The 25335-nt window shown below is 42.5% G+C and overlaps 1 protein-coding gene across 21 annotated transcripts in view; it reads right to left on the bottom strand.

Annotated features, from left to right (window-relative positions):
- The window catches only part of SYTL2 (synaptotagmin like 2), a 462890-nt gene that overhangs the window by 119298 nt on the left and 318257 nt on the right, over positions 1-25335 (bottom strand). For 12 of the 21 annotated variants that reach the window (XM_085623168.1, XM_085623176.1, XM_085623172.1 and 9 more), the window contains 4 exons: positions 20589-24674; positions 15004-15105; positions 11281-11334; positions 6626-6673 (listed from right to left, as the gene is read on the bottom strand). In XM_085623168.1, the coding sequence (XP_085479294.1) occupies positions 6626-6673; positions 11281-11334; positions 15004-15105; positions 20589-24674 (4290 nt within the window). The remainder of the gene's footprint in view (positions 1-6625; positions 6674-11280; positions 11335-15003; positions 15106-20588; positions 24675-25335) is intronic. The other 9 variants (XM_085623173.1, XM_085623175.1, XM_085623184.1 and 6 more) reach the window with 7 other exon arrangements.

Raw genomic sequence — 25335 nt, 5'->3', positions numbered from 1 at the left:
ATGATCTGAAACATGCAACCCAAAGCCAGCTTATGACTCAAACATACACAAGGTGTGATTCATACAACCACTTCCTCTAACTACTACACACACCTTGATATAGACACTCAACTAAAGTATGCCACATGTGGCTCCACAAGCCAGTCTGTTACTCAAGCAATCCATACTTCAGCACAGGACCATAAACTGGACATGTGGCATGCGGCTACGAAATGCTCAATGGACAGTAAAATGGGCAAATGCATCCATTATATACATGCTCAAGAAAATGCACACTAAGCATTAAGAACATGCTACAAAACAAGATGAGAACAGACCCCCCTTACAGGTCCCTCCACAATGATATATACAGTAAGGGGCTCAAGGCCCCGCCCCTTCCTCTCACACAATCGAAATATTACGTAGGCTGGCAGATCTGGAGAACACCTACTTCAGCTCCAGACAGCTCCCTGTGGCCTCTGCGGGAGCTGACAAGGTAAGTCAATCTCCCATTAAGCTCTTGCTCACCCTTCAAGAGTTCATGCAAGTGATGGAGTCTCGCTACAAAACACCATGCCCGTGCCTCAGTTTTATCGTAGGCATGCGAAGCAGTAGTATCATGAACCAGCAGCACTGCTCCTCGGATGTATAGATACTTGAAAGGAACTCACTCGCAGCTTTTCCTCTGCCTAAAGTATTGGTTCTTTAGCGGTTTTAAACTGCTCTGCTGGGCTGCTATATGACCCGTTGGAACTGCTTGGATGCCCTTTTTTTTTACCCTTTTTAGGTCTCGGGACCATCCGGTCTGCCGAAGGCAGAACCGGAAGTCGAGAGATTTAATGTTTTGGAGAAGAGGGGCTTGAACCCGCCCCTCTTCTCCCCTGTTCTCCATTGGCTGGCCTCTTCAATGCTGGCCAGCCATTGGAGAAGAGGTCCCGTCACTCCGATCATGCCCCGTCCTTTTCGGATCGGGGGCGTGTTTTTTGCAGAAAGTCTAATTATCTCCTCCAGCCAATGGCTGGAGGAGATAACAGCAAAACACGCCCCCGAATCCGAAAAGGACGCTGCGTTTCTCCGAGGCATTTCTGCTCTGCCTCGGAGAAAGGCGGTGGTGTCTTCCGGTGCCCTCGGCTTGTTCCGCTTTACTTGTTTTTCACTGTACGAGTGCTGCCTTGCCTAAAACTGTAGCATTTTAGAACGAACAAGTAAACGGATCCCCATTGTCTTGTCCTTACCTTTACTGGGGAAAAGCACGGACTATTTCTGAACAATTCATGTAATCCAGGTCAGTTATTTAGCGTCCGTTTATATTTCACGTTTTACTAATCTTGCACTCTTAGTATTCGCTGTTCCCACTAATGTTTCTGTAAATTTTATTTTCCTCTGGCATTACTGTTGAAATGAGGCTCCGAGTGTTTATAAAGACTTCGAGAGCGCGCTCTGGTGTTCAGACTCGAGGCAGTGCGAGTTTCGTGCAGTGTCCCTCAGTTGGTCAAAAAGTTGTTCAGAATATAGGGACATCCAATTCTCGGCTTTTTTAGAGTACATTCATCCATTTGCAAAGCACTGTCCAGGCTGGTTATAGGTGCATGTCTTGTGTTGCATCTAGATTCATTTACGCTGCCTAAGAACTGGTAGGGTGCCACATTATGCACGCAGCAGTCAGCAGACTGTTTGGGATGTGTACGTGACGAACCATCAAGCTCTTGCCCTGCAGAGGGACCAGAATCTAAAGCAGATGGAAATGGACCAGGAGATTTGAAAGCGCCAGCGTAATATGGTATTGTTGCGCTCACTGTCCCGCCATCATACGAAAATGCAGGGACACGAGTAACGCAACCCCAAATTAAATATTGGAATAGAACCGTTTGACAGTGCTGTAGCACTGTGGTTCCTAATCTTGGTTTGGGAATATCCACCGAATTACGTTTGAAAGTAAGGTGCGCCGCCTAAGCAATTTCTACTATCGACTTCAAAACCCTGCATAAAAAATGAACATGTAAACTATCAATCCAGCCTAGCCGTTCTGTGGCAAGGTCAGACAAAGTAACTTCTAGACCTCTTCGGTACACAAAGCCAAACAAGCCTTCCACCAGTTGATGCAACCTGAAAATTCCTCCCGTTTAAATCGCACGGGGGGGGTGGGGTAATGTGATCCACAACCACCTCTTTATCTTTGTGGCCTAACCCGGAATTAATCTCCAGGAATTCAGTTAAGTTTATTTGGCAGCCCTGCGGCAGAGTATTAGGCCTGAGAAATGTAGTTTCTTCTGTAGGTTATATGGGTGGATCAGAAGGGGGTTGAAGGCCCTTAAGTCTTAGCTGCCGCTTAAATTCACAACCTGTTCGAACTGCAGAATTAGCCCCGGGTAGTCTACGGCTAAATCCGTGGAGCAAAGCAAAATAAAAGCTCAGTAGAGGCGCTACATTTCCCCACACAACGCGCCCGTCACCCAAAAACATTCATAAACTATGCAAAGATCAGTCACCGAAAAAGTAGTATTGTAGGAGGGGCATCTTGTAAATGCTCAGGCCAATTCATCTTTGCCTAAAAAAGGGACCAATTGTTCGCAACGATACCCCCTACGATGGCTTGGTAAATGTTTCAGGGAAGTGAATCCAATTTGGTAAATAACGTTAGTGGTATTTTTCCCGCTGTCTCCATTTTCCCCTGTCTCTTCAAGGGTCTCTACGTTTTCTCATACTCACGACTAAAGACCAGATTGCAATTTGGATGCAGTGGGTATCCCAGGGTACCATTTCAAACCAACTAACAGACTCACATGTCTGCCGCTCAAATTAATTTCATATTTCCCTACACTAATTCACCAATAATACTTTTTGGGTTCTGGAGCAGCGTGCTACTCGCGGAAAAGCGCCTCGACTCCTCGTCAGGGGTAGCAATCGCGATATTAATGTAATTACAATTACACTCAATTATAACTGTCCTTGTTTTATACAGAGCTGCAAGCAAGCATAATAGTGTTTTGTATATAAATATATTTTTTTTAATGGTGTGCATTAACTTTGGAATTTTTGCGTCCTTTAAACAAGCAAACAGGAATCGGCATTTGCCTGGAATGCTGAGATCTGCCTTCTTTCAAACACAAAACAAGCATTTACAATGCAATGGTCTCGGCATTGGTAAAGTTAGAGCTATTGGCATTGCTCATGACAGTGCCGTTTCTTTAAATGTTTTAAAAACAAAAACAAACAAAAATAATGTCATGAGCAATGCCAATAGCTCTAACTTTACCAATGCCGAGACCATTGCATTGTAAATGCTTGTTCTTACTAGGTGCCAGATATTCAGAGTAATTTTATGTTTGCAAACTCTGCAATTCACAAAATCACAGGTTTGCATCCACCAATTATTTTTTTTTGCAATGTATCAAAAACATTTGGGAGTCAGAAACGCATTTCCTGCTCACAAAACGAGTTTACAGATCCATACAATATTGCAGTTAGAAGGGCGTGAAAGGAGTTTTCTATTCTAATTGCAATTTGCAGAATTATGCATCACTGGCATACAACCACGTCTGCGATCAAAACCTTGATCAGTGACCAACACATAAAAAGGATGCAGTAACGGATTCACACAGGAGAAGGTGTGGTCTTGGGGCACCACCGTCTCACTGAATCATATTCGTTTGCGGTGGACAGTGTTTGCCGACCTTTAAAAGAAGAACTATATTCCATCCTTTGGAATGGACCTTTGGCTTTTTCATTAGATGGCTCTCTTGTATATTTTAATGTTGTGCTCTGGTTTGGATGCTTTCCTATCCATTCAGAATTTGTCTCATCCCTGGCTTGGGCATAGCCCTCTCACCTTTGTGATGGACTTTGTGTACCCTTCGATTGCTGACAAATTTGGATTCTTTGTAAAAAAAACTTTTAATGTTTCTGTCCCTCCCACTCTACCCTTTCTCGTGATGCGGTCTTGAAGAGGATCCACTCTTTAACAGACCCATTTCTCTGAGCTTACGCATACATTAGACCATCCTTGGGAGCTACTGGTCGTCCTCCAGCTGCTTGGTAGTAGCCCCCTTATGTGCAGCCCAGTTTAGTAAATGAAAAAAAAATGTTTGGTTGAATTAGGCAGGTTTCGGAAATCAAAAAGGGTGCACTTAAAGCAAAACAACAGTTTTTTCAGCACTCATAAGCTGATGATTGGAGGACAAATATATTTAAGGTTAATAGTTAAACGGTTGTTCGTGCTGCAATGAGGGAGTCTTATTATAATGCTTTTTCATAGGTGCCTGAAGGTACTGTGTATATCCCTGCTGGTGTATGCAGAGGCACTCAACATTAAAAATGCTAAAGCTTTACTTTGGTCAATATTGTTGATGATCTTCCCGGATGCACTGAGGCGGTCACTGTTTGTAATTCCGCATGCAATAACCACCAAGAGAATCTAGTCTCAACTGGCCACTGTTGTAACACTGATCGTGTGCGTTAGTAGCTTATGGTGATTTTCGTTGAAAATAAATAGCTTTTTTTATAGAAAAGGTTGGAGATCCCTGCGTTAGACCCACCTTAAGCAAGAATACCCAAATCACAAGGTACTCACATGCTTCATATCGGACATAGTTATTATGGTTTCACTAAGGAAGTACCTGGAACTTAGTAAAGCTTTGTCTAACTACCCAAAGATGATTGAACAGCCTTCTGTTTGAATTCCATCTACTGTAGGTACATTCTAGGTTTCTCCAGAATTTCAGTACTAAACTAAGTACGTTTTGTCTTTAAGTGAACGAAGCCTAGACTAAAGTGCATTCAGAGGGACTCGTAAAACCAGTGTTTAGAAAGAGAGATGTTAAAGGTTCCCCACACTAGCTGGAGTTATGCAAGTTCTCGTCCCATTCTCTAGTCTTAGAGCCAGATGTAGCGGGCTTTACTGGCCATTAAAGGCCCACAAGGGAGTAGGCCATTAATGGCAGGTAGAACCCTCTATGTGGGCTCTAAGGCTATAAGAACATTCCACCCCTAGAGGGAAGAATGTTCTAATTTGTAAAAACAAACGCCTCTTGGAGGCCAAGTGCGTTTATATGCCCTCATGCTCGGAGAGGCCTTTGTTCACAGCACCAGCTGTGAAATGAAAAAAACAAAAAACCTTTGAATGTTGCTCTCCGAGCTTCTACCAGCCAGTAGAAGCCTGGGGCACTCCATTGTCTTTAATGGAGTACTCACCATTTCAATGTTCCAATACAATCTAAAACATCCCACACATCAAAAGAGACTGAAGAAGATAATCAGTCGGTTGATAACGCCTTTGGTAACAACATTTATAAAGACATAAGTTTTATTTTTTAAAAGGCACCTTAATGAAAGCAAGTTAAAAATCCTGCACTCATCATATTCATATTGTTTGCAATATCTTCACTGGAATCTGAACTTGTATAACATTTTCTTTTAATTCTGCAAATGTGCAAAAGAGCAACGGCCCCATAAAAATCTGATGTGGCACAAGACACAGCATCAGCCTCTTTGCACTGGTCATGGTCAGGCGGATGAGCTCTCCCTCTGACAATATTTTTTAAGGATTGTTGTTCAATCTCTTTTCAAGAGCATTCTAGTTTTTAATTGAATGTTTTATTTGAAACAATCACGGTCTGCGGAAAAAAGCTGTAGGAGGAAGGAGGTTTTGAATGAGGAAGGTATTCCCATCACAAAGAGTGACTCCAACTCCTCATGTGCCCATTCATGGAAACTGAGAGGTTCTCCACTTGCGATTTATTTTCCTTTTAGAAGAGTTACTAAAATATCAAATATTACTTGCAAAGATGTTCCAGGGGATGCAAAAGTCTGTTCCGATATTTTCAAAGGTTATGAAAAATGGGAAAGACTTCTATAAAGCATAAGCATGCAATGTGCAAGTAAGTAACTTTTGTTTATGTCTGATTACCAAAGACATTGGCTCTTAGCTGTCTGTTTAAAGAGGCCCCGATGAAGATGGAAACCACTTTCATTTTTGTTTTAAAATCTAGTAAATTTCCAACACTGTGAAATGATCTAGTTAAAAACCAAAGAGAAGACAACCATCACAATATATAACTGAAGTTCAACTATAAGGAAGATGCATTTTTCAAATACTAAATAACACATGTAACACAGGAAAGATGATATATTTGGCACATTGCAGGTGCTGAGAAGAACCTTTGCCTCTCAATACAGAGCAAGATTGCAAAGTATTACTCAAATACACCCGACTCCAGAATAAGCATATTAATATGTACAGCAAAAGCCAGTATTACTCCAACTCCATTACCACGTACATTATTCTGTCTTTTTAACCTATGTAAAGGATCCTTTTGCATGCAGAAAGTGTTGTAATGGACTACCATTAAGTAAGACAGCAACATCTTGAATGCCCAAAGTAAGGCCGGGTGCTCTCAAACTCATCTTTAGGGCTGTTCAATAACAGCTTGAAACAGTACATTGAACACTCCTATCGCTCATCTGGCATGCTTCAGAGACAGGAACAACAAAGCAAGCACTGCAGAACAGCTACACAAGCGTGAACTAGAAAGCTTGAGGCGCTTATTAAGAAAGAGGTTAATGCTTGGTTAGTCTCGCCCGATTTTCTGCTAGACGCATTAGTAATGGTGAGTTGTTTTAGAATACTTCAAAGAGTATTGTTACTTACTTTCTGAAATAGATTCATAAAAAGCTTCCTGCTTATCTGCCTTCTGGTCTGATTCACAGCAAAACAAAGATAAGAAAATTAGTTTTTATTCATTATTGCTAGAGAGCAGAATAACATCAAGTTTTTTGACACAATTCATTTTCTTAAGTGAGCCAAGTTCAACATGTACGCCCCCATGACCTAGACTATCATAGCTAAGTTGGCTAGGCAAAGTATTAGATGAACTAAAGGCGACTAGAAACCCATCCCAACTTCAGCATAACCTACTGGTGTCCGGACACGGGATTGAGACACCCTTGTTGGAACAAGGAAATTGTTCATTAAAATTGAGGTATTTCTAAATAAAAAAATCAGTTTATTCAAGTGTGACCATATGTAAACCTGCGGAACAGGGTTTGAAGCTAACAGTTGAGCAGTGAATACACTGTCTGGTGTTCTTAAAGTTATACACGAAGTATGGGGAAGTATACAAAAGAATGCCTTCAAGAAATAGTGGCGGCCTCAGTTCAGCACAAACTATAGATAAGATAAGGGGGCATAGGATGACAACTATTGGGATCATCAATGCAATTCCATCTGGAATCGCACGAAAACACATAGTATGGGTCATCAACCAGGTTAGAATCCAGGCACTAGCCAGGTATCGCATTCAAAGACTTCATTCCTTTTGGAGAAGTTGGCACAAATTAACTTACATGTGCTCACCTGTTCTCATCTTGTTTCAAGATTAATATATTTTACAACAGTTTCTCAATGCATAAGTCTCATTGAGGATCCTTAAGATGGAGTACGCACCATCATTCAGAAACAAAGACACTGCTGAAGTGGCACACTAGTGAACCAGAAGATACTTTTGTGCCAGTGTAAATTCAGACAATTATTTACAGTCCTGGGACGATATTCAGATCAAAACGTAATATCTAAGCAGGCTCCTCATTAATTATCAACCCCATACAGAAATAACCCATTTATTAGAACAAGTTAATCTGCTGTATCTCTGGTACTGAAAGCAAAAGACACACAATTGATGGACGGAATGCGGAACAAATCAAAACATTCACCCCCAGTCAAGAGATCTGGGTTAAATTCATCATTATTTTGCTCACCATGCCACCCCAGTTTAGACCTGGCCATATGCAAATCAGTCTTGACCCTGTGCCTCATGGGAACAGTCCAGCCCGAACTGCCAAGCCAGGTCCTCCCTGGACCGGAAACAAGCATCCTAGGACCGGTTTCAGGGTTTCACCCCTCTTCGGGCAGGATAGCTTGATTCCAGTGGCACAGTGAGCCCAGGACCCACATCTGGGCATATCTGGCGCACCTAGGGGTAGAAAGCAAAAGACGCACAATTGATGAACGGAATGCAGAACAAATCAAAACATTCACCCCCAGTCAAGAGATCTGGGTTAAATCCATCATTCTTTTGCTCACCATGCCACCCCAGTTTAGACCTGGCCATAAGCAAATCAGTCTTGACCCTGTGCCTCATGGGAACAGTCCAGCCCGAACTGCCAAGCCAGGCCCTCCCTGGACCGCAGGGTCAAGACTGATTTGCATATGGCTGTGTCCAAACTGGAATGGCATGGTGAGCAAAAAAACAATGGATTTAGGCCCAGATCTCTGTACTGGTGTGAATGTATGACATTGTTCTGCATTCTGTCCATCAATAGTTCTTTTTGCATTTGTCACCCGAGTGGGAAGGGTATGCCCAGACGCGAGTTCCGTGCTCTCCATGCCACTGGAGTCAAGCTATCCTGTCTGAAGAGGAGTGAAACCCCGAATCAGGTCCTAGGATGCTTGTTTCCAGTCCAGGGAGGACCTGGCTTGGCAGTTCGGGCTGGACTGTTCCCATTGGGCACAGGGTCAAGACTGATTTGCATATGGCTGGGTCCAAACTGGAATGGCATGGTGAGCAAAAAAACGATGGATTTAGGCCCAGATCTCTGTACTGGGGTGAATGTACGACATTGTTCTGCATTCTGTTCATCAATCGTTCTTTTTGCGTATCTCTGGTTCTAGCGGCCTTGTAGCCTGGAGGCTGCAAGTTTCCCCTTTGCATGTATCCCCCTTAAACTGCTGAGCACCCATGGAATGTTTTTTTTTTCCATCAGATAAATAAAACAGCGGGTAAATGCCATGGACTTCAAAGCCTCCTTGGATAGGTACCATTGCTTATCTTCAGTTTTTGTCTCAGTGACTTTGACTCAATCAAGTTCAAGATTTCATATCCATTTGGTATTTTACACCACATAATCACATTATCTGACAAATAATCTACTTTCTTAAAATTTTGAAATTGGGTGGCCACTACCTGCTCACAATGGCCCTCTCCACCCTCCGGCTGACATTTCAAGAGGAGCACATTATTTCATAAGGGACCAAGGTAAAGAATTGGTATCCTTACAAAAGTGTGATCAAGTGCATGCTTTACTTGCCTTGGGCACTTACTGAACTGAGGTACTACCATTCTTCAATTTAATTACTCTACCTTTGATGTGCTCTCCATGATCTTGGAAATATGGGCTAATTAGAGGTTCAAGATAGCAATCCATTTTAAGACGCAATCTATTTGTGACTACATGCTTATATTGGTGGTGTATGTCACTGTTACAGCTAGCGCCATGCAAGCACCACAAAATATGTATTTCCATCACCAGAAACAGCACTAGTTGTATTTTCTGCCTGAGAATCAGGAGCAGCGGAGATAAAGATAAAGGGGCTCATTATGATGGCGGGCATCAGTCCGCCCACCATCATAACAGTTTTAGGACCACCCGCCAGATGGGCAGCTGTCCCACCAGTGCAATTAGGATGCGCCCGCCATAATGGCGGGCGCATCCTGGCCTTTTAACATTGCGGACGGTGCTGCTGGCTGCATCACCGTCCGCAATGTCAGAAGAGCATGCACAGCATTTCCCTGCACCACGTGGCAGGCAACACGTTGTGCCTGCCACTTAGTGCATGGAACTGCAGGGGGTACCATGGTTACCCCCCAGTGCACCCTGCACACACACAGAGGGGGCCCACAATGGGCCCCCCAAGCCAGTCTCCGCCTGTCTTTTTGCTGTGGGATATCCGCCGCAAAAAGACAGGTGGAAGGGCATACCGTAATCACTACGGCGGTGCCTGCATGGCACCGCTGCAATGTTGCACTTGTCCCGGGTTCAGCAAGGTGGGCGGAAAAGGACCGCCTTGCGGAACCATGGTGGATGGACTTTCCGTCCGTCGCGGAACCATTGTGATTCCCACTGCCATACTAATTTGGCGGTGGGAATTTCCAGTATGATGGCGGAAGGACCGCCACCGCCGGCCCGGCGATGGCGGTCCTTCCACCATCATAATGAGCCCCAAAGTTCTCTGCCAACCTTAGCTTTATCTGATGTAAGTGGTATTTATATAGAGTGAACGTAGCCAAAAGGCAGTGCTGCTGTACTGCCTTTCCACTGAATAGTTACTTATGCACAAACACTTGAAGGTGGATCTTCTTTTTTAGGTAAAACCAAATCATACCTTACGCCAACTTCCCTCCTAAATCAGATTCGTTTTAGAATTGTGGATGTATGTTTACATTTTAAGTTCTTCTAGAAACATTGTAGGCTTAAAAAACACGGGATGCGTTATCCATTAATGTTCTACTTTAATTTACAAATCACAATAAAACACTTCTGTTTGAAAGGTGGAGTTCTTTTGTGAAACCTTCTCACTTAGTACTACACATTTTACATACTCCTACTTAGAAGATGTTCCCTCTTAATCAATGTAGCAAATAGCATCAGACTGGCTTCTGTTCCAACCACAAATTAGATGATCAGGTGTTTAAAGTGCCACTCTGTGTGCTTTAATATTGAAATGGAGAAAAAGTGACTTACCTGTAACACTAGGTAGTAAGGGTCCCAGACACTTCAAACAACACTTCATAGTGAACATTTAATTAAGTAAAATCAGTTGGTTCACAGCTTGAGATACTTCCTTCACAGTGCTCACTCTCTTAAAGGAATAGTGCTATTGAGAACAGTTATTTGATTTATGAATGTAGTACATTATTGGCATACGTATAATGTAAATTAAAATGTAAAAAACTGAAGTGCTGATTGAAGGCTTTGGGGTCTCATCAGCCGGACACACGGATCTGCAGAGGATCCCATGTCACAGAACATAAGAAACATGTATTAGTCTATTTTAGGACCTTGAAACTAGTTCATTGACCCCAAGCCTACCCGTGCCTTTCTTGTATCCCATAACTGGCTAGTGTTGCTCTACAATTCTATAACAAAGCAGAAACAGAGTCTTTACAGCTCTTGCACTGTGTAATGTTTTTGACTAGTTTCTCATCTTTTCAAGGTTCTTCTAAATTACTGCCAGTCCAGACGTAGGTCCATGAAGTTCATGGTATCAACCCAAGATGTATTTAAATATAATTAGCCTAAATGGAACTCATTTTGTAGTCACTTGCTATCATAAAAATCTGGCATTGATGTGGACTTCCTAAGTCTACGTTCATCATCCATTTTCAATACATTCAAGAACTAGCACAACTGGTTACTATAACTGATGATCTCCTGCTGCACTTGTGATGGCTAATACAGCACTAAAGTTGCCAATAAGTTGAATCCCTGCAATGTTTAGTAGAACAGATACACAAATGGAATATTTACCATATTCATTACTACGTACAAAATCTTCTTTTGGCAAATCTACTTTTTCTGCCTCTGTGCAAAAAAAAAAAAAAAAGTAACAATGATTAGAATTGAATCAGACTACCACCCTGTGAAGAAATAGCATGCTCCAAGGCAGCTGCACAGTAGCGTTGTAGATGTTCCTTCTTTTATATTAGTAGCACTTCAATGCAAGCGCGGTGTTAGACCTCTCAAAGCACATTCTTCGTTAGCGACACAGCTCAATCCGAATAAGTCCCAGAAGTAAAAGGTTTTGCCATAAGTCCTGCAAGTTTACGCGTTTACATTTTTAAAGGCTCAAGGGAACAGGTGTAAGTAAAATGTGGAATTCCAAATTCATACTATGAATGTTGAGATCCCGCCATTGGCCCCAGTGCCCCAAAGGATGGCCTTAGTTGGGGAATAGTAGGTGCAAAACACCAGAACATGTGAAGAACAGGCAAGGCTTTTGGACAGAGTGGAGGAATTCACATTAAATGAGGATTGTGGAGAAAAGGGGCTAAAGGGGGACACTGTGGCACTGAAGCCATAGAGAGGAAGTTAAGGATAGAGGCACTGATGCCATAGATAAGAAGTAAAGGATATAATGTTCCTAAATACCACCATATTTCTGGCAGCATCAGAAAGCTCCACTGACTCCCGGTTAGGCAGCGCATCCAGTTTAAGGTGCTCTGCCTGGTTCATAAAGCACTCCACGTGGAGGGCCATTAGATCTACAGAAACGTTTCAGAGGTACACCCCAGTCAGAATCTTCGATCGGCCAGTAAAGCCTGGGCCCAGGTTCCTAAAATCATCACAGCAAGATGGGGAGGTACATGCCTCGCTTATCAAGCTTCAAAGCTCTGGCATGAGCTACCGGCCCACATTAGGCTTCAACCTATCAGACCTCTGTTCAGGAAAATGGTCAAAAGCTTGTTATTTCCTACTTAGGAATGTTTCGGTACTTCCTGTGTGTTGTTCGCGCTTCTACGAAAACCTTATCACCAAGATGCTTCGGCATTCATGCGCTCTATAAATTCTTCACTTACTTACTTAAGGATAGAGGCACTGAAGTCTTTGATGGGGATACAGGAGAGGTCTGCTGGGTACCCTAGTAGATTTATCTGCAGAGTGAGGTGCACCCTGTGGAGGAGATCTTCACAGATGATGTATAGTAGGTAGGTCAGCAGTAAGAGATAGAGATCTGGGGAGGATGTGTCCAGCGGGAAAGGTCTGAAAGGTACAAATTATGCTCCAGCAGCCACACATGTGAAAAACAACCTTGGTGAAAGATCTGTTGTGGGTGATGTGGGCTGGAGGAAAGAGCTGCATAGAGTAACATGACCTTCTCAGAGTTTGGCTAGAGATCGTGTGCCCTAGGGGCAGGATCTTCCAGGGGTCATGTGCAGTGGGAGACAGCTGTGGGGGGGAGGGGGGTGTCCTCAGAGAGAACCACACAGCTGGGAAGTGAGTGTGAGAGGTGGGGGTTTTAAAAGTTGCATCAAGATTGAGATACACTTGGGGTGCTGAGGCCAGGATTTGTCATAAGGAAAACACTGCAGGTGGAATTGTGTGGGGGTCTGCCATTACGGTTATGGCAGCACTCAGGAAGTGATCCTTGCTGTGGCAGCATCAAATTGGGAGCTGTAGTGGGACAACCTTTAGGGGTATCCACCAGTGTTTTGTTACAGTGGTTGTGGAAGCTCCAGGTGTGATGTCTCCGCAATAAGGGTAGCTCAGAGACACATCTTGACATACCAGTCACATGGTGTACGAGTATGTCCCAGAAGTGGGTATCCATGCCCACTTTGCCATAGGACTAAAACTATAACTGACGAGACCTGGGTAGGCCAAAACTGGTCTGGAGTTGCTTGAGTTCCCATCTGAAGGGACCTGCCCTGGCAGTTGTCTACAGTATCCGTTTTAAGGGAGGCAAGAGAGGGGGGGAGGGGGGTGTTAGACGTGGTTTTCCTGATGAAAGTGTTATTCTCAAATGATGGCCATGGCATTACCATACTGGAACTGCATGGAAACCTATTCCTGCAAAAGAGGAGAAAGAATCTTTCAATGGAGGAAAAGGGAAGGGAAGTGCCACAGGATGGAGATTTTCTACAGCAAATGTACTGTCCTGCTAGGGTTTGGGGGGAGCTTTTAAAACTAATTATGGTTAGGAGCAGGAAGAGTAAAAGACCGTGGACTATGTAAATGTAAATTTGATACTTGTATAGCGCACTACTCACCCGCAAGGGTTTCAAGGCGCTTGTACGAATACCACTGTGGAACCCATCCTGGCTTTCCCTGTGAGGTGTCCACTCCTGGGCACCCCCAAGGTGGAGGCCAGGCATCCTTAGCGTTGTGGGGGCCGTTGTGGAGATTAAGCAAGCTATTGCCCAGAGTTGCAGAGTGGGACTCCATGATTGGAATAGGCACCGAGGCGAGAATTATCAGGTCCGTGGAATTTTTGAGCCCAAGACCCGCCCAGGCGGGGAATTGAACCCTGGTCCCGGGCTAGACCTCTGCATCAGGGTCTGCCGCTCTAATCATTGAGCCACACTTCTCCACACTTCTCCACTAGTGCATTTCCTAGTTAATCTGCCTACATACACACAGATTTACTACAACTTTGTTGAGCCCTTTTAAAACTATTCTTTATAGACGATATCCTGTGACTGACTGACAAAAAGTTGAACATACGCCCATCTACCTGGTTTGATGATGCCGCTTAGTCTTCTTTCAATCCAACGTGGCTGGTTCTTTAATACAATGAATTCTAAATGAGTTCCCTATTGAGTCCCTGCTCAGCAACCAGATATTTTTAACATTCTCTGGGCAGCCTCTTATGCCTTATGCTCTTCAGATGGTAAATCAGAGCAAAGAGATGTACTGGGGACATACTCTTGCACAAAAGAAATAACTGAGTGAGCTTGAGAAATGAAAAGGTGTATTAAGGAAAAGGGGAGGCAGGTGGAAGAGGTGGGATGCGGGAATTCTTCAAGCAAGTCAAGTGGAATATGTTTTTCAGCGAAAATAGTAATTTAGCCTAAAATAAAGTAAAATGCTTTAGCAAGCGAGTGCCTTACGGTTTAAGGTAATGTATGATGACAGATCGGTTTGACATATCGCTCCATGCCGGGGAGAGTGAGTTTGGTCACCACCTTTCCAGTCCTGAGTTTAAAGTCCGTTGGGTTCAACTAAAAAGGATGAAGCATGCGGCTACCAGAATGCACTAATGTGTTAAATGCAAGCTCACCATAGGGATGGAGGTGGCCTCCCAACGCAGGTCTATGTTCTGGTGCTTTCATTGAACAAAGTATTAATTTCAGGGATATTCATTCCAATAAATGAGCTCAGAGTAAGGACCTGATTTAGACTTTGTGTGATGGGATACCGAATCAAAATGTGACATAGATCCTGTCCGGCATACTGCAACTGGCATAGGGTATAATACATTTTTAAAAGGATAGGTGGGACATCCGCCATGTAATGGAATATCCCATCGGTCAAAGTCCAAATTAGTCCCTAAAATCCCCAGAATGCACTGATTTGGTAAACAAAAGCACAGACAATGTTCTTCTAGCATGAAGACAAGGGAACCATAGGAACAGCTGTTTTCCAGAGTAGCTAATAGGGTTATTGAACAGTGGCTCTATACAGAGAAATGAAGCGTGTTAGAAGTGGAGGGTTAATGGGAGGCATGAAGAAGTGGCGAAGCCGTGTGCTCACTTGATGAAGCTGATGAAAGGTCCTCTAGACTTTTGGAAGGCACTGTCTTAGCTGAACTCCTTTTCAAAACAGCCAGAACAGGACTTAATTCTTCCTCTGAACCTGTTGCAAAACAAAATATATGAACACTGCACAGAGATAATACCTAGCACGTCAGTTAATTACAATATTAGCAAAACATGACCCATTTCTTCACCTAAGCAAAAACATCCAACATCAAAACAGACATTTGTTATTCATATTTTAGCTGCTCAAGATTACAAAAGTGTGGGAATTTAACTCTAATGGAGTATTACTTACACTGGTCTTAAAAGCATTCGAGGATTTAACCCGCCTCCCGCCAAATCGTAACTATATTTCTGTGATTCTACATCCTTCACTGTTTTATTGTACCAATCCTGCCCCTATATGCCCCAGCCCAATCCTGCTTTCAAACATTGCAGCTACTTGGACCTTTCCACTGGAAGTCTCCACCGTGGAGCTCAGGGCTGATTCCACCCTACCTGGCTTTAAGAGTGCCTTAAAGAACAGATTAATCAAGAATACCAGCATTACAGCTAAAAGAAAGCACCTTTCTGAACCCCTTTTTACTCATAGTCTATGACAATCAGACGTGTAACTATCCAACCATGTAAAATAATGGTCTGTTTTCACTTTTTATCCTCTCATAATATGTTGGCTTTTATCCAAACGTCAATCTCATTCCTTCAGATTTATTTTTACAATCACAATTGGCTTCTGTTTTATGGCTTGTAAATTTGCTTTAGGAGAACGTTTCACTTTGAACTCATATTGCTAACTAAATAAATAGGTTTCCTGTATAGAAACACCCGATTCTTCTCTGGTGCTGTGTGCCCATCACTGTATCCATTTTTATGCCCAATTTGTCATACTGTAACAAACCTGATTTTATAGTATCGCTTTTTGGCTCAGTGGAACACAATTCTGCCCAGCACTCCCTGGTCTGATCTCTAGCAACTAAAAATTAAATACCCAACACTTTTATATCCCAAAGTGCAGTAAAAATGTTGGGCCAGAAGTACAACCCTTTTTTGCGCTCCCAAACAAATCGGCCCGTTTGCGACTGCCAAAAAGGGTAATGGCATGTAAAAACGCTATTTTGTCACTGACTCACAAAACCGCGATTGCGGCTCTTGCTATTAGGAAGGAGCGTCCCTTCCTAAGAGTGAGACTAACTGCCATGTACTATTGTTTTGCGACCGCATTTGCGGCCTCAAAACACTCGCAGTTTACCACCTACTTCAAGTCGGTGATAAACCACTCGCATACGAGAAGGAGTCTCCAGGGGACCCCTTCCCCTTTGTGATTGTGAGAGAAAATATTTCTTTAAGAGCAGGCAGTGGTCCCAGGGACCACTGACTGCCCTTAAAAAATGAAACTGAAAAGTTTCATTTTTCTTTTTTAAATGCATCCCGTTTTCCTTTAAGCAAAACGGGCTGCATTTAAAAAATAAAATAAAACTGCTTTATTGAAAAAGCAGTCCCAGACATGGTGGTCTGCTGACCCCAGCAGGCCACCATACCTGGGAGGGCCAGCCATTCCTAATGGGGTCGCAAATTGCGCTTGCCTCATGAATACTGATGAAGCATGCAATTTGTGGCCCCATTGGGAATCGCTAACAGTGTCTGTGACACTGTTATACATTGCAGTTTGGAAGTCACAAATTGCGAGTTGCAAAGCGACGCAATTTGCGAGTCGCAAAACGGCGCAATTTGAGAGTCGCAAAATATAAGGGTCATACATCTGGCCCTTCATGCCCAATTTGGACTCTATTGGGAGTGGCCTTGGCAGGGACTGGACAGGTTATGTTCTTGTAAGCTCTAGGAACATAAGCTATTCTGTGCATTTTTAAGGCAATTTTTTCCATCCACTTGCGGTTAAGAACAACAAAATAAGAACACCATAGGAGGAGGGCCCAAGGGGTGAGGAGGAAAATATGGCCATCCACCAGCATGATGCATGTTCTCAAAGTGCAACTCCCCTTCCACCTACCCCGGTTCTACCTGTTTGTAAGATAGACATTCCATGTAGAGAGTACACCGAGAGACCGAATGGAACAACATCAAATACCAAACATATACACTGGAGAAGAGGTGAGTGGTTAGCCAGACAGAAGCTGCACCTGATAAGGAAGCAAACTCATGCCAGGTGACTTGCAGCTACACCTGCAAGTGTCTGATAGTGTTTGCCCCAACTGGGTCGGGATGAGAGTTGGTGGGCAGCTAAGAGAGGATCTTGCAAAGGGATCCTGGGAATGAACTTGTATGTGGCTTTAAGACCGGGCATCCCTAAGTGATCGGTCCACTTGTGATTAAGCAGAATCTACAGTGGCGGGGGCACTAGAAGAGAGTAATGCAGAGCGCCGTTCTCACGCTGCCAGGGTACGGCAAAAAGCATAGCGCTAGCAGAAACATTAGCATTATTGTTAGCCAAAAAAGCATAACCCCCGCTTCTAAAATTGCCAGGCTGCTGCTGCCTCGATATACACACTTAGGGGTGGCTAAAATTTGGGAGAGTCACAGAAACACAGTGTACTGGCAAGGTCATTGAGGGAAAGCCGGAAAATAATCTTGCCTGGAAGATCTGGAAGCAGTCACAATTGTAAATCAGCTGGGTCCCACACAAAGCAAAGCACAGTTATCAATCCAGAATTCCAGACCAACTCTCTGCGGGTTCTGCCTCTGCAGAATGAGGTCCACCATTTAAGGATAAGATAAGAGTGATTCAGCATGGAATGCTCCTCTCAGGGGCGCTTGGGTACTTTGAGGGACAAACTGTGTTGCATTGTCAGTACACATTCCCTTTACTAATAATTAGCAATGGAAATGTATACTTTTCCCCATTATCCTCAGCAGGGCTCACCATTATCACTAGAGTGCTCTAATGAAACATTTATCTTGATTACGTGTTTTCCTTTCCATTTAGCAAAGTGTTGCAAACGTAACATGGTAATGTGCAGCAGATAAATAAAAAGAGCATGGTTGCGGGCTATAGCTAACCTAGAATTAGCATCTCACCAGGAGCCAGCATCCTCCTTCTTACAGCATAGGTTTGGTGGGAGACATTCTCTCAGACCACGTTTTAGAGAATGATGCCTGTCTCTGACCCAATTAATATCGTTGTTCAGTCTTCACATCAGCACAGTTTTATTTAGGAACCAAAACCTAAGCTGGGGCCCCCTTTCATGGAAGTGCTTGTCTTCTGGTAGACTGACCCCCACCACCACTTTGCCCCACACACCTAGACAATCTATAATGTCATTCTGTTCTAAAAAGATATTTATTGAGCGGGAGAAGGTCTCTCTTGGTTTGCAACAATGTGTAAACACAGTTGCATTGGACAGTCGGTGCCTCATGAAGAGACAAACGCTTCCCCTATTGGGAGAGGCATGGATGCCAATTGGGGTAACCAACAAGAATCTCGGTGAACAGGGCCTTGTGGGGAGTTAGAAGCAATGTTGTGGTGACTTTCACTGGCTATTAGTAGTCCCATTGGGAGCAACCTGGGGCACTTCCACTTTTTTCAAGAACACAAGTAACTAAGTTGAGAATGTAGGGCAGAAAGAAGATGGAATGTATGGGCATTCCATGGTAACCTACTAATGTGTAAACTCAAGGCACGTAAGATTCGCTGGTGGTCAGTGTAAAAATATGCCTCTTAATTTCATGAAAACAATACGTTGTTTTTAACCCATCTACAAAGCAGTGTGTCAGCAGTTCCAGCCAGAGAGACTAGAAGCCTCATCTGTAAAGAGACTGCAGACTCAAAGGAGCCCAGCATCCTTTGTGATTGGTGCAGTCTATGCCAGCCATCTTCTTATTTCTCCTTTTTCATAAACAGCCTTCCTCATCTGGTGAGGTGCCTTTTGGAAGGAAAGCCACCTCTTGATGGCCAGGATGTAGAAAAGCTGACCTTTGATGTAACTCACCAATGGAAAGAAGATGGCGGCAGAGGCTAAGACCAAGAAGATCAGATCATGAAGTACAACTGTGTGTCAAAAAATGTTTCTTGCCCTCCGCAGTAGAAAATATAGGCTATTAAATTTGATTGCAAGAAAGGATTCAACAATCAATCTAATGACCTCAGACAGGAGCATGGCTGAGAGCATTTCCCATTCAATTTCACAAGTCTATATAGATTAGGGACACACCCCTCTGAACCACATTACTTGAATCCTGGTAAATTACAAGCAAGAAGATCAGAGTTGAAAACACTCTAGACGAGAGAACCATTTCTCTTAGCTGTACTTCAGGGAGTCTTCAAATTTGGATAGGCCAATGAAGTGCATTTTCAAGGACAATAAGAACACTAAGGACTACATGCCATGGATGCAAAGACCCTTTCACCGGAAGTTAAGAGCTCTTTCAATTGGGATTTAAGTCAAAACTGTTTTTTCTGCACAACAGGTTTACATTTTCTGCTACTTACAATCTCTTAATTCAAGTCCTCATTTTAACTTTCCCTATATATTTGACATTTAGTATATTATCATTTTAAATGCATCTTAATGGGCATTCCCTAATATTACTTTTAAATGCATTCATATAGTAACGTCCGTATTGATCCTCTACTGTCCTGAAAAGCCATATTACCATAGCTCTGCTACCACATAAGTATTGCCTGATGAACTTACTCATCCAACTGAGGTGATCTAAACATTGTTTTGGGCCCAAAAGGTGGCAGAAAGTTTTTAAACACCCTGCTGACCTTTCATAGTGCGGGTGCAGCATTCCTGACGCTATTGTTATCAGTGCAGTGTTCTATATCCATTTACGAAAAGTAATGTCTGTGTTAAGATAAACTGGTGTTTCAGTTGGGGTTTAAGTCATTTTAGAAGGTCTTTTGGTTAGATTGTGCCTCGTCTCACACCAATGAGCATCAGCTGGACCTGTGTCAGCCATCTCAGTGTCTGGTAGTAGGACTTCAGACAATGATGCTAACAGATACTGTTGGGGAGGTGGTCTCACAAAAACCCAGCAGTCAGCAAGCACTGCCTGCAGTCTAAGGTTTAAGCCAAAGATGGATAATAGGAGTCTTAAAGGCTTACATTCTTAATACACTTTTGCTATGATTTTAAGTCTTTTAGAAAATATTCCTGGCAGTCAACATTGTGAAGCACTACTTCCAGATGAAGGGCAATGCAACCACACCGTTGGCTGCAAGTCTAAAAGAACTAAAACAAGATTTGCCTCAATTATCCCTACTTTTCACTTCCACTTCATGACAGAATAAAAAAAAGAAAAAACACACTAACTCTCTTGCGGCAGTTTCCACCCTTCGATCAGCGGGAAAGAACTTTCATCCCAACACTGCAGCACTTTCTTGAATTCATCATTATAACTTTGTTGTACAGATATGTACATGGCGAAATTAACCATAATCTGTAACAATATGAGTGACATTTTTAAAATGAGATATTAAATTGGCAAGTGACATTTGAAAACCTTGTAATGGTCTGAAGACCAAGTACGAAATAGCAAAAATTATTTGCCAGAAATCGAAAATATAGCAAAATGATCTCTGCCAAAACAACAAAAAGTAGAGTAGAAAGTAAATGTTCTCACGGGGTGATTTGTTTTTGACTTCTGTGTAAAAACCAGCATTTCCATCTGGAAGAACAGAGTCCATGCTTTTGGCATCACCTTTGATTTCAAGTTGAGAAGACCGGACCAACTCTGTGGTACTACTTTGTACTGATCTGTTTATCTCTTCAACTGGAGTACTCGCTCTCAAAATTTTGTCTGGAATGTCAACGTCAACTTCTGGTGAATACCCACGACCATCCACCAAATACCCAGCTTCAGATTCCTTGTTTACTGATTGTTCAAAGCCCTTTTCTATTCTTCCCAGAGTGTCAATGTCTTCACCAACCAGCAGTTCTTTGTTCTCTGATGGAATGCTTTTGTGAACCATCTTGTGAAGAAATATTACATTCCTATTTGGAACTTCAGCAAAAGCTGGATCTCTTACTACATCTACATTTTTGTTCATGGAATCCTTTTCTTTCACCAGACTGGCTTGATTTAAAGTCTCTTTCTTTACTACCACCTTAGCATCGAAACTGTCGACACTTGAAACATTAAGATTAGGGGAAGTGATTTCCTCTGGCAGGAAAGCAAAGTTCTGATCATGCTTCACCTCATCAGTTTTTGGAGAGTCCAAAGCTTCTCGGTACAGTTTTTCTAAGCTTGCATCAAATTCAGCAACATCTGTTTTTGGCAGAACTATTTTGTCTACAGTCTCTTTTACTTCTGGAGCAAATAGTGTCCGCTGGGAAGGAAGGGGTCTATGTTCAGGTGCAGCCGTTCGAGGAGCCAATAGAGACCGCTCTGACTCTGAAGCATTTTCCCTGCCTGAGAAGGCCCTTTCTGACTCGGGTATATTTTCCTGTGCCTTATTCAGGAATAGCTGCTCTCGTTCAGATAGGCTCCCATTGACACTTTCCTTGGTATCTGTTGTCTTTGGTGAGGACTCCGAGGCTTCTTTGTATAATTTTTCAAGCCCACTATCAAAGGCACTGAACTCCACTTTCTCAGGAGGCGCCATTTTGATTACAGTCTCATGAATTTCATCCAGATTGTCTTGCACCTTCTCCTGGATTCCATGGGAATCACTGAGCCTCTTATTGTTGACATTCTCCAATGCATTTTCATTTGCACGTTGGAATGCAATTTGCTGAACCGTATCATCGTTTCTGGATGCTTCAGGGGGTGTTGTAGAAGCTTCCTCAAGCAGCTTCTGCAACCCAGCCCTGAATTCATGAACATCCGCGCTAGGTGGAACAGCAGTTTTATCAATGGTTTCTTGTATTTCTTGCGAGGGTTGCTTTAAGGGAATTTGCTGTGTAGGAGCTGAACCACTGTTATTTGACGCCTCAATGGGTTTCTTCTTCAAGCTGGTCTTCACTTTAATGGAATCATTTTCTCCTGTGTTACTGGTTTTTATAACAGCCTTACTAACGTTTGGTTGTACTGTTTTTAGTGTTTTCTCGTTATCTAAAATGTTGAGACTACGCTTCTTCACCTTTTTATAAAACTTATCCTGCTCTGGCACAGTCTCACTTGTAGGGTCTGTTGCCTTATCGGGAGACAACGTGTCAGGAGTTTTCTTTCCAATATCCTGTTTTTCACTGTTAAAATCTTTACCTTTAGCTTTGGGCTTAGCACGTTTAACAGCTTTAGGTTTAGAAACATCATTAGTCTCAGATGCTTCCTGACTTTCACCCCAATTGGCTTGTAACTCTTCCTGGATTCCATGGGAATCACTGAGCCTCTTATTCTTGACATTCTCCAACGCATTTTGATTTGCAGGTTGGAATGCAATTTGCTGAACCGTATCATCGTTTCTGGATGCTTCAGGGGGTGTCGCAGAAGCTTCCTCAAGCAGCTTCTGCAACCCAGCCCTGAATTCATGAACATCCTCTCTAGGTGGAACAGCAGTTTTATCAATTGTTTCTTGTATTTCTTGTGGGGGTTGATTTAAGAGAATTTGCTGTGTAGGAGCTGAACCACTGTTATTTGAGGCCTCAATGGGTTTCTTCTTCAAGCTGGTCTTCACTTTAATGGAATCTTTTTCTCCTGAGTTACTTGTTTTTACAACAGTCATACTAACATTGGGCTGTGCTGTTTTCTGGTCATCTAAAATGTTGAGACTCCGCTTCTTCACCTTTTGATAAAACATACCCTGCTCCGGTTCAGTCTCACCTGAGGCATCTGCTGCCTTATCGGGAGACAACGTGTCAGGAGTTTTCTTTCCAATATCCTGTTTTTCACTGTTGAAATCACTACCTTTAGCTTTGGGCTTAGTACGTTTCTTAACAGCTTTAGGTTTAGAAACATCCTTTGTCTGAGATGCTTCCTCACTTAGTCTTTGTAAGCTGCTTTTGAAAGAAACATCATCTGATTTTGATGGTGCAGTTACTTTTTTTACAGTCTCTACAACCTCATGTTTTGGAACAACTATTTGCTGTGACTCTTTTTGATGCCATTCTTTTATGTAAAAGTCTTTTTCATTCACGTCTGCAGTTTTTTTGTTTTGATCCTGCAAATTATTATGTGTGCTTTGGTCTACAATGGCTCTCAGCTCAACAGATCCTGAACTCTTGCTATCATGCAATGTAGGGACACTTCTAACAGATGTCTGTATTTTAGGTTTAACTGGTGATTTATGGTCCGTTTCCCAGAAGGTTCTTAAACTCTGAAACTGTTCAGGGTTAGAAACTTTGTCAGCAGAGCTTTCATTTATTCTCTCTTTGAGTGAATGCACTTTAAAGTTAGGCTTCTGTAGGGAATTTAATGATCGGTTTATTTCAGACAAGGAATCCCGCTTATTTATTTTTTCAAAATTAATATTGGTCATTTGAGGCAAACCTTCAGAATTTGATGACTGCACAATTTCCCAGGGTACTTTTTGTTGCAGATCTGTGTTTTTTTCATGTTTGTCACTAGTTGCATCTTTCAGTTGCTCAGGCATATTTTTCTGCAAACTTCCTTTGTTCTCCCATGTAGCCTTTACAACTTTGACGTTTGGTGTTTGTACTTCAATCTGTAGCTCTTTCTCTAAAGAAATGTTACTGTTGATTGAAATTGGATAGTTTACTATCCCTGTATCAGTGGCGTACATTTTGCTATTTTCTTTAAACGTAGGTGTTGTGGGTGAAGATTTGGTCATTGGTTTGCCCCCTTCCCAAAATGCTTTAATGTCACTTTTAATTTCTTTTCTGGCAGGTAAAATTTTCTCCGGAGATTCTGGCAGCTGCATGTGTGCATTTTGTTTCAAAATGGCAGGCTTCTGCCAGTAAATAGCAGGGTCTTTCTTAAGGTCCCCATCAGGCATATTGGCTTCATTTTCTTTAAGTTCCTCAATATCCTCCTTATTTGGTGAAGTAAAATCCCCTATTTGTATGTTATCATGGAATATATAGTTTGGATTATTTACTTTCTCTGGTTCCACAATGTAATCTGGAGAGAAGTTAATATTTCTTCTATCGCTGTTTTCCCGATTCTCCTCATAAGATTTTGGAACAGTTTCCGTGGTCAGCAAATTCGCTTTCTGGATTTCACCCCTAGGGTGTTCAGTCTCAAAATATATTTTCCCACCACCACTTTTGCTTTTCCCAAACAAGAGTTGGTCCCCATTTCTGCTTTTGAGCTGATCGTCCACTCTTTGCTGTACAGTTTTTGATTCCAAAGCTTTGTTTTCGATGTCAACCTTTCCATGAAAATCAACGTTCCCAGACTTCCCACCACCATTTTTATAGTTTCCAAATGAGAGACGCTCTCCCCTCCACTGTGCACTTTCAGTTGATGGCAACTGCTTTCCACGGTCAGAATTTGATCTTGTGTTTTCTGGCACTATTACACTTGTTTCAGTCTTTGGTGATGGGCCACTTTCCTCTAGGAGTATCTTTTCCGGGGCAGCAATATGGTTGGTTTGGGTTTTGCTATGCGCAGAGTCTCTGTTAAACCAATCTAATACTTTTGAAATTGACTCATCAGCTGCCTTCTTGAATTCAATGACATATTTTTCAGACTTTGAGGATGTTTTAACATTCAGATCCTCTACATGAGCAGGCTTACCTTGCTGATGGTCAGAAGCGCTGAGTTTTGACACCTGAGGGGATTTAATCTCAGCATGAAGTGGCAGCTGATCTGCAACATAAAAACAGGATTGCCTTTCTGTGATGAAGAAAACACTCACATGAATGGAAGTAAATAAACAGGTTTTGTCTGCCTTGGAAGAGCATTTTGAAACACGTTAATCTTAATCTACCCTTAAGATTTGGTATTTCTACTCTTGCATAGGGATATTTGAAAATTTGCACCATAAATTCAAATACTATAACTTTAGCCTGCCGAGAAAGGCTTTTGTTGAAGACGAGCACCTGAAATATGACTGTACGTCTCAACAAAAATGCGTTTGTACTAGATCTAATTGTCAGGGTCCTTTGTTCATCATCTACATGCCCAATTCTTCCAATATGGTTTCTTCACATGTACAACACAGTCCATGCATACAGTTTGTAAACACATGATCCAATGGTCTTTATGAAGGAATCCAATTTAACCTGGAAGACCGAAGAACTTCAGCACTCATGCTTCATTATTTGGGAGAATAATGCAGCAAGACCTACTGACCTACAGTACAGCCAATTATATTGTTTGAGGTCAAACAACCGCCTGTGTATAGCTTTCAGCAAGCACATCTTAAGCAAATTAATCACATAGATGGTTCATGCATAATTTGATTGCATAGTAAACAGAGGTTAATAGTTAGCACCAACAGTATTGGGAAATCTGCATGTAGTTAAGC

The sequence above is a fragment of the Triturus cristatus genome, chromosome 8 (genome assembly GCF_964204655.1).
Source record: "Triturus cristatus chromosome 8, aTriCri1.1, whole genome shotgun sequence".
NCBI classification, from domain to species: Eukaryota; Metazoa; Chordata; class Amphibia; order Caudata; family Salamandridae; genus Triturus; species Triturus cristatus.
Note: the sequence above shows the minus strand (reverse complement) of the source record. Positions and strands in the feature narration are given on the sequence as shown.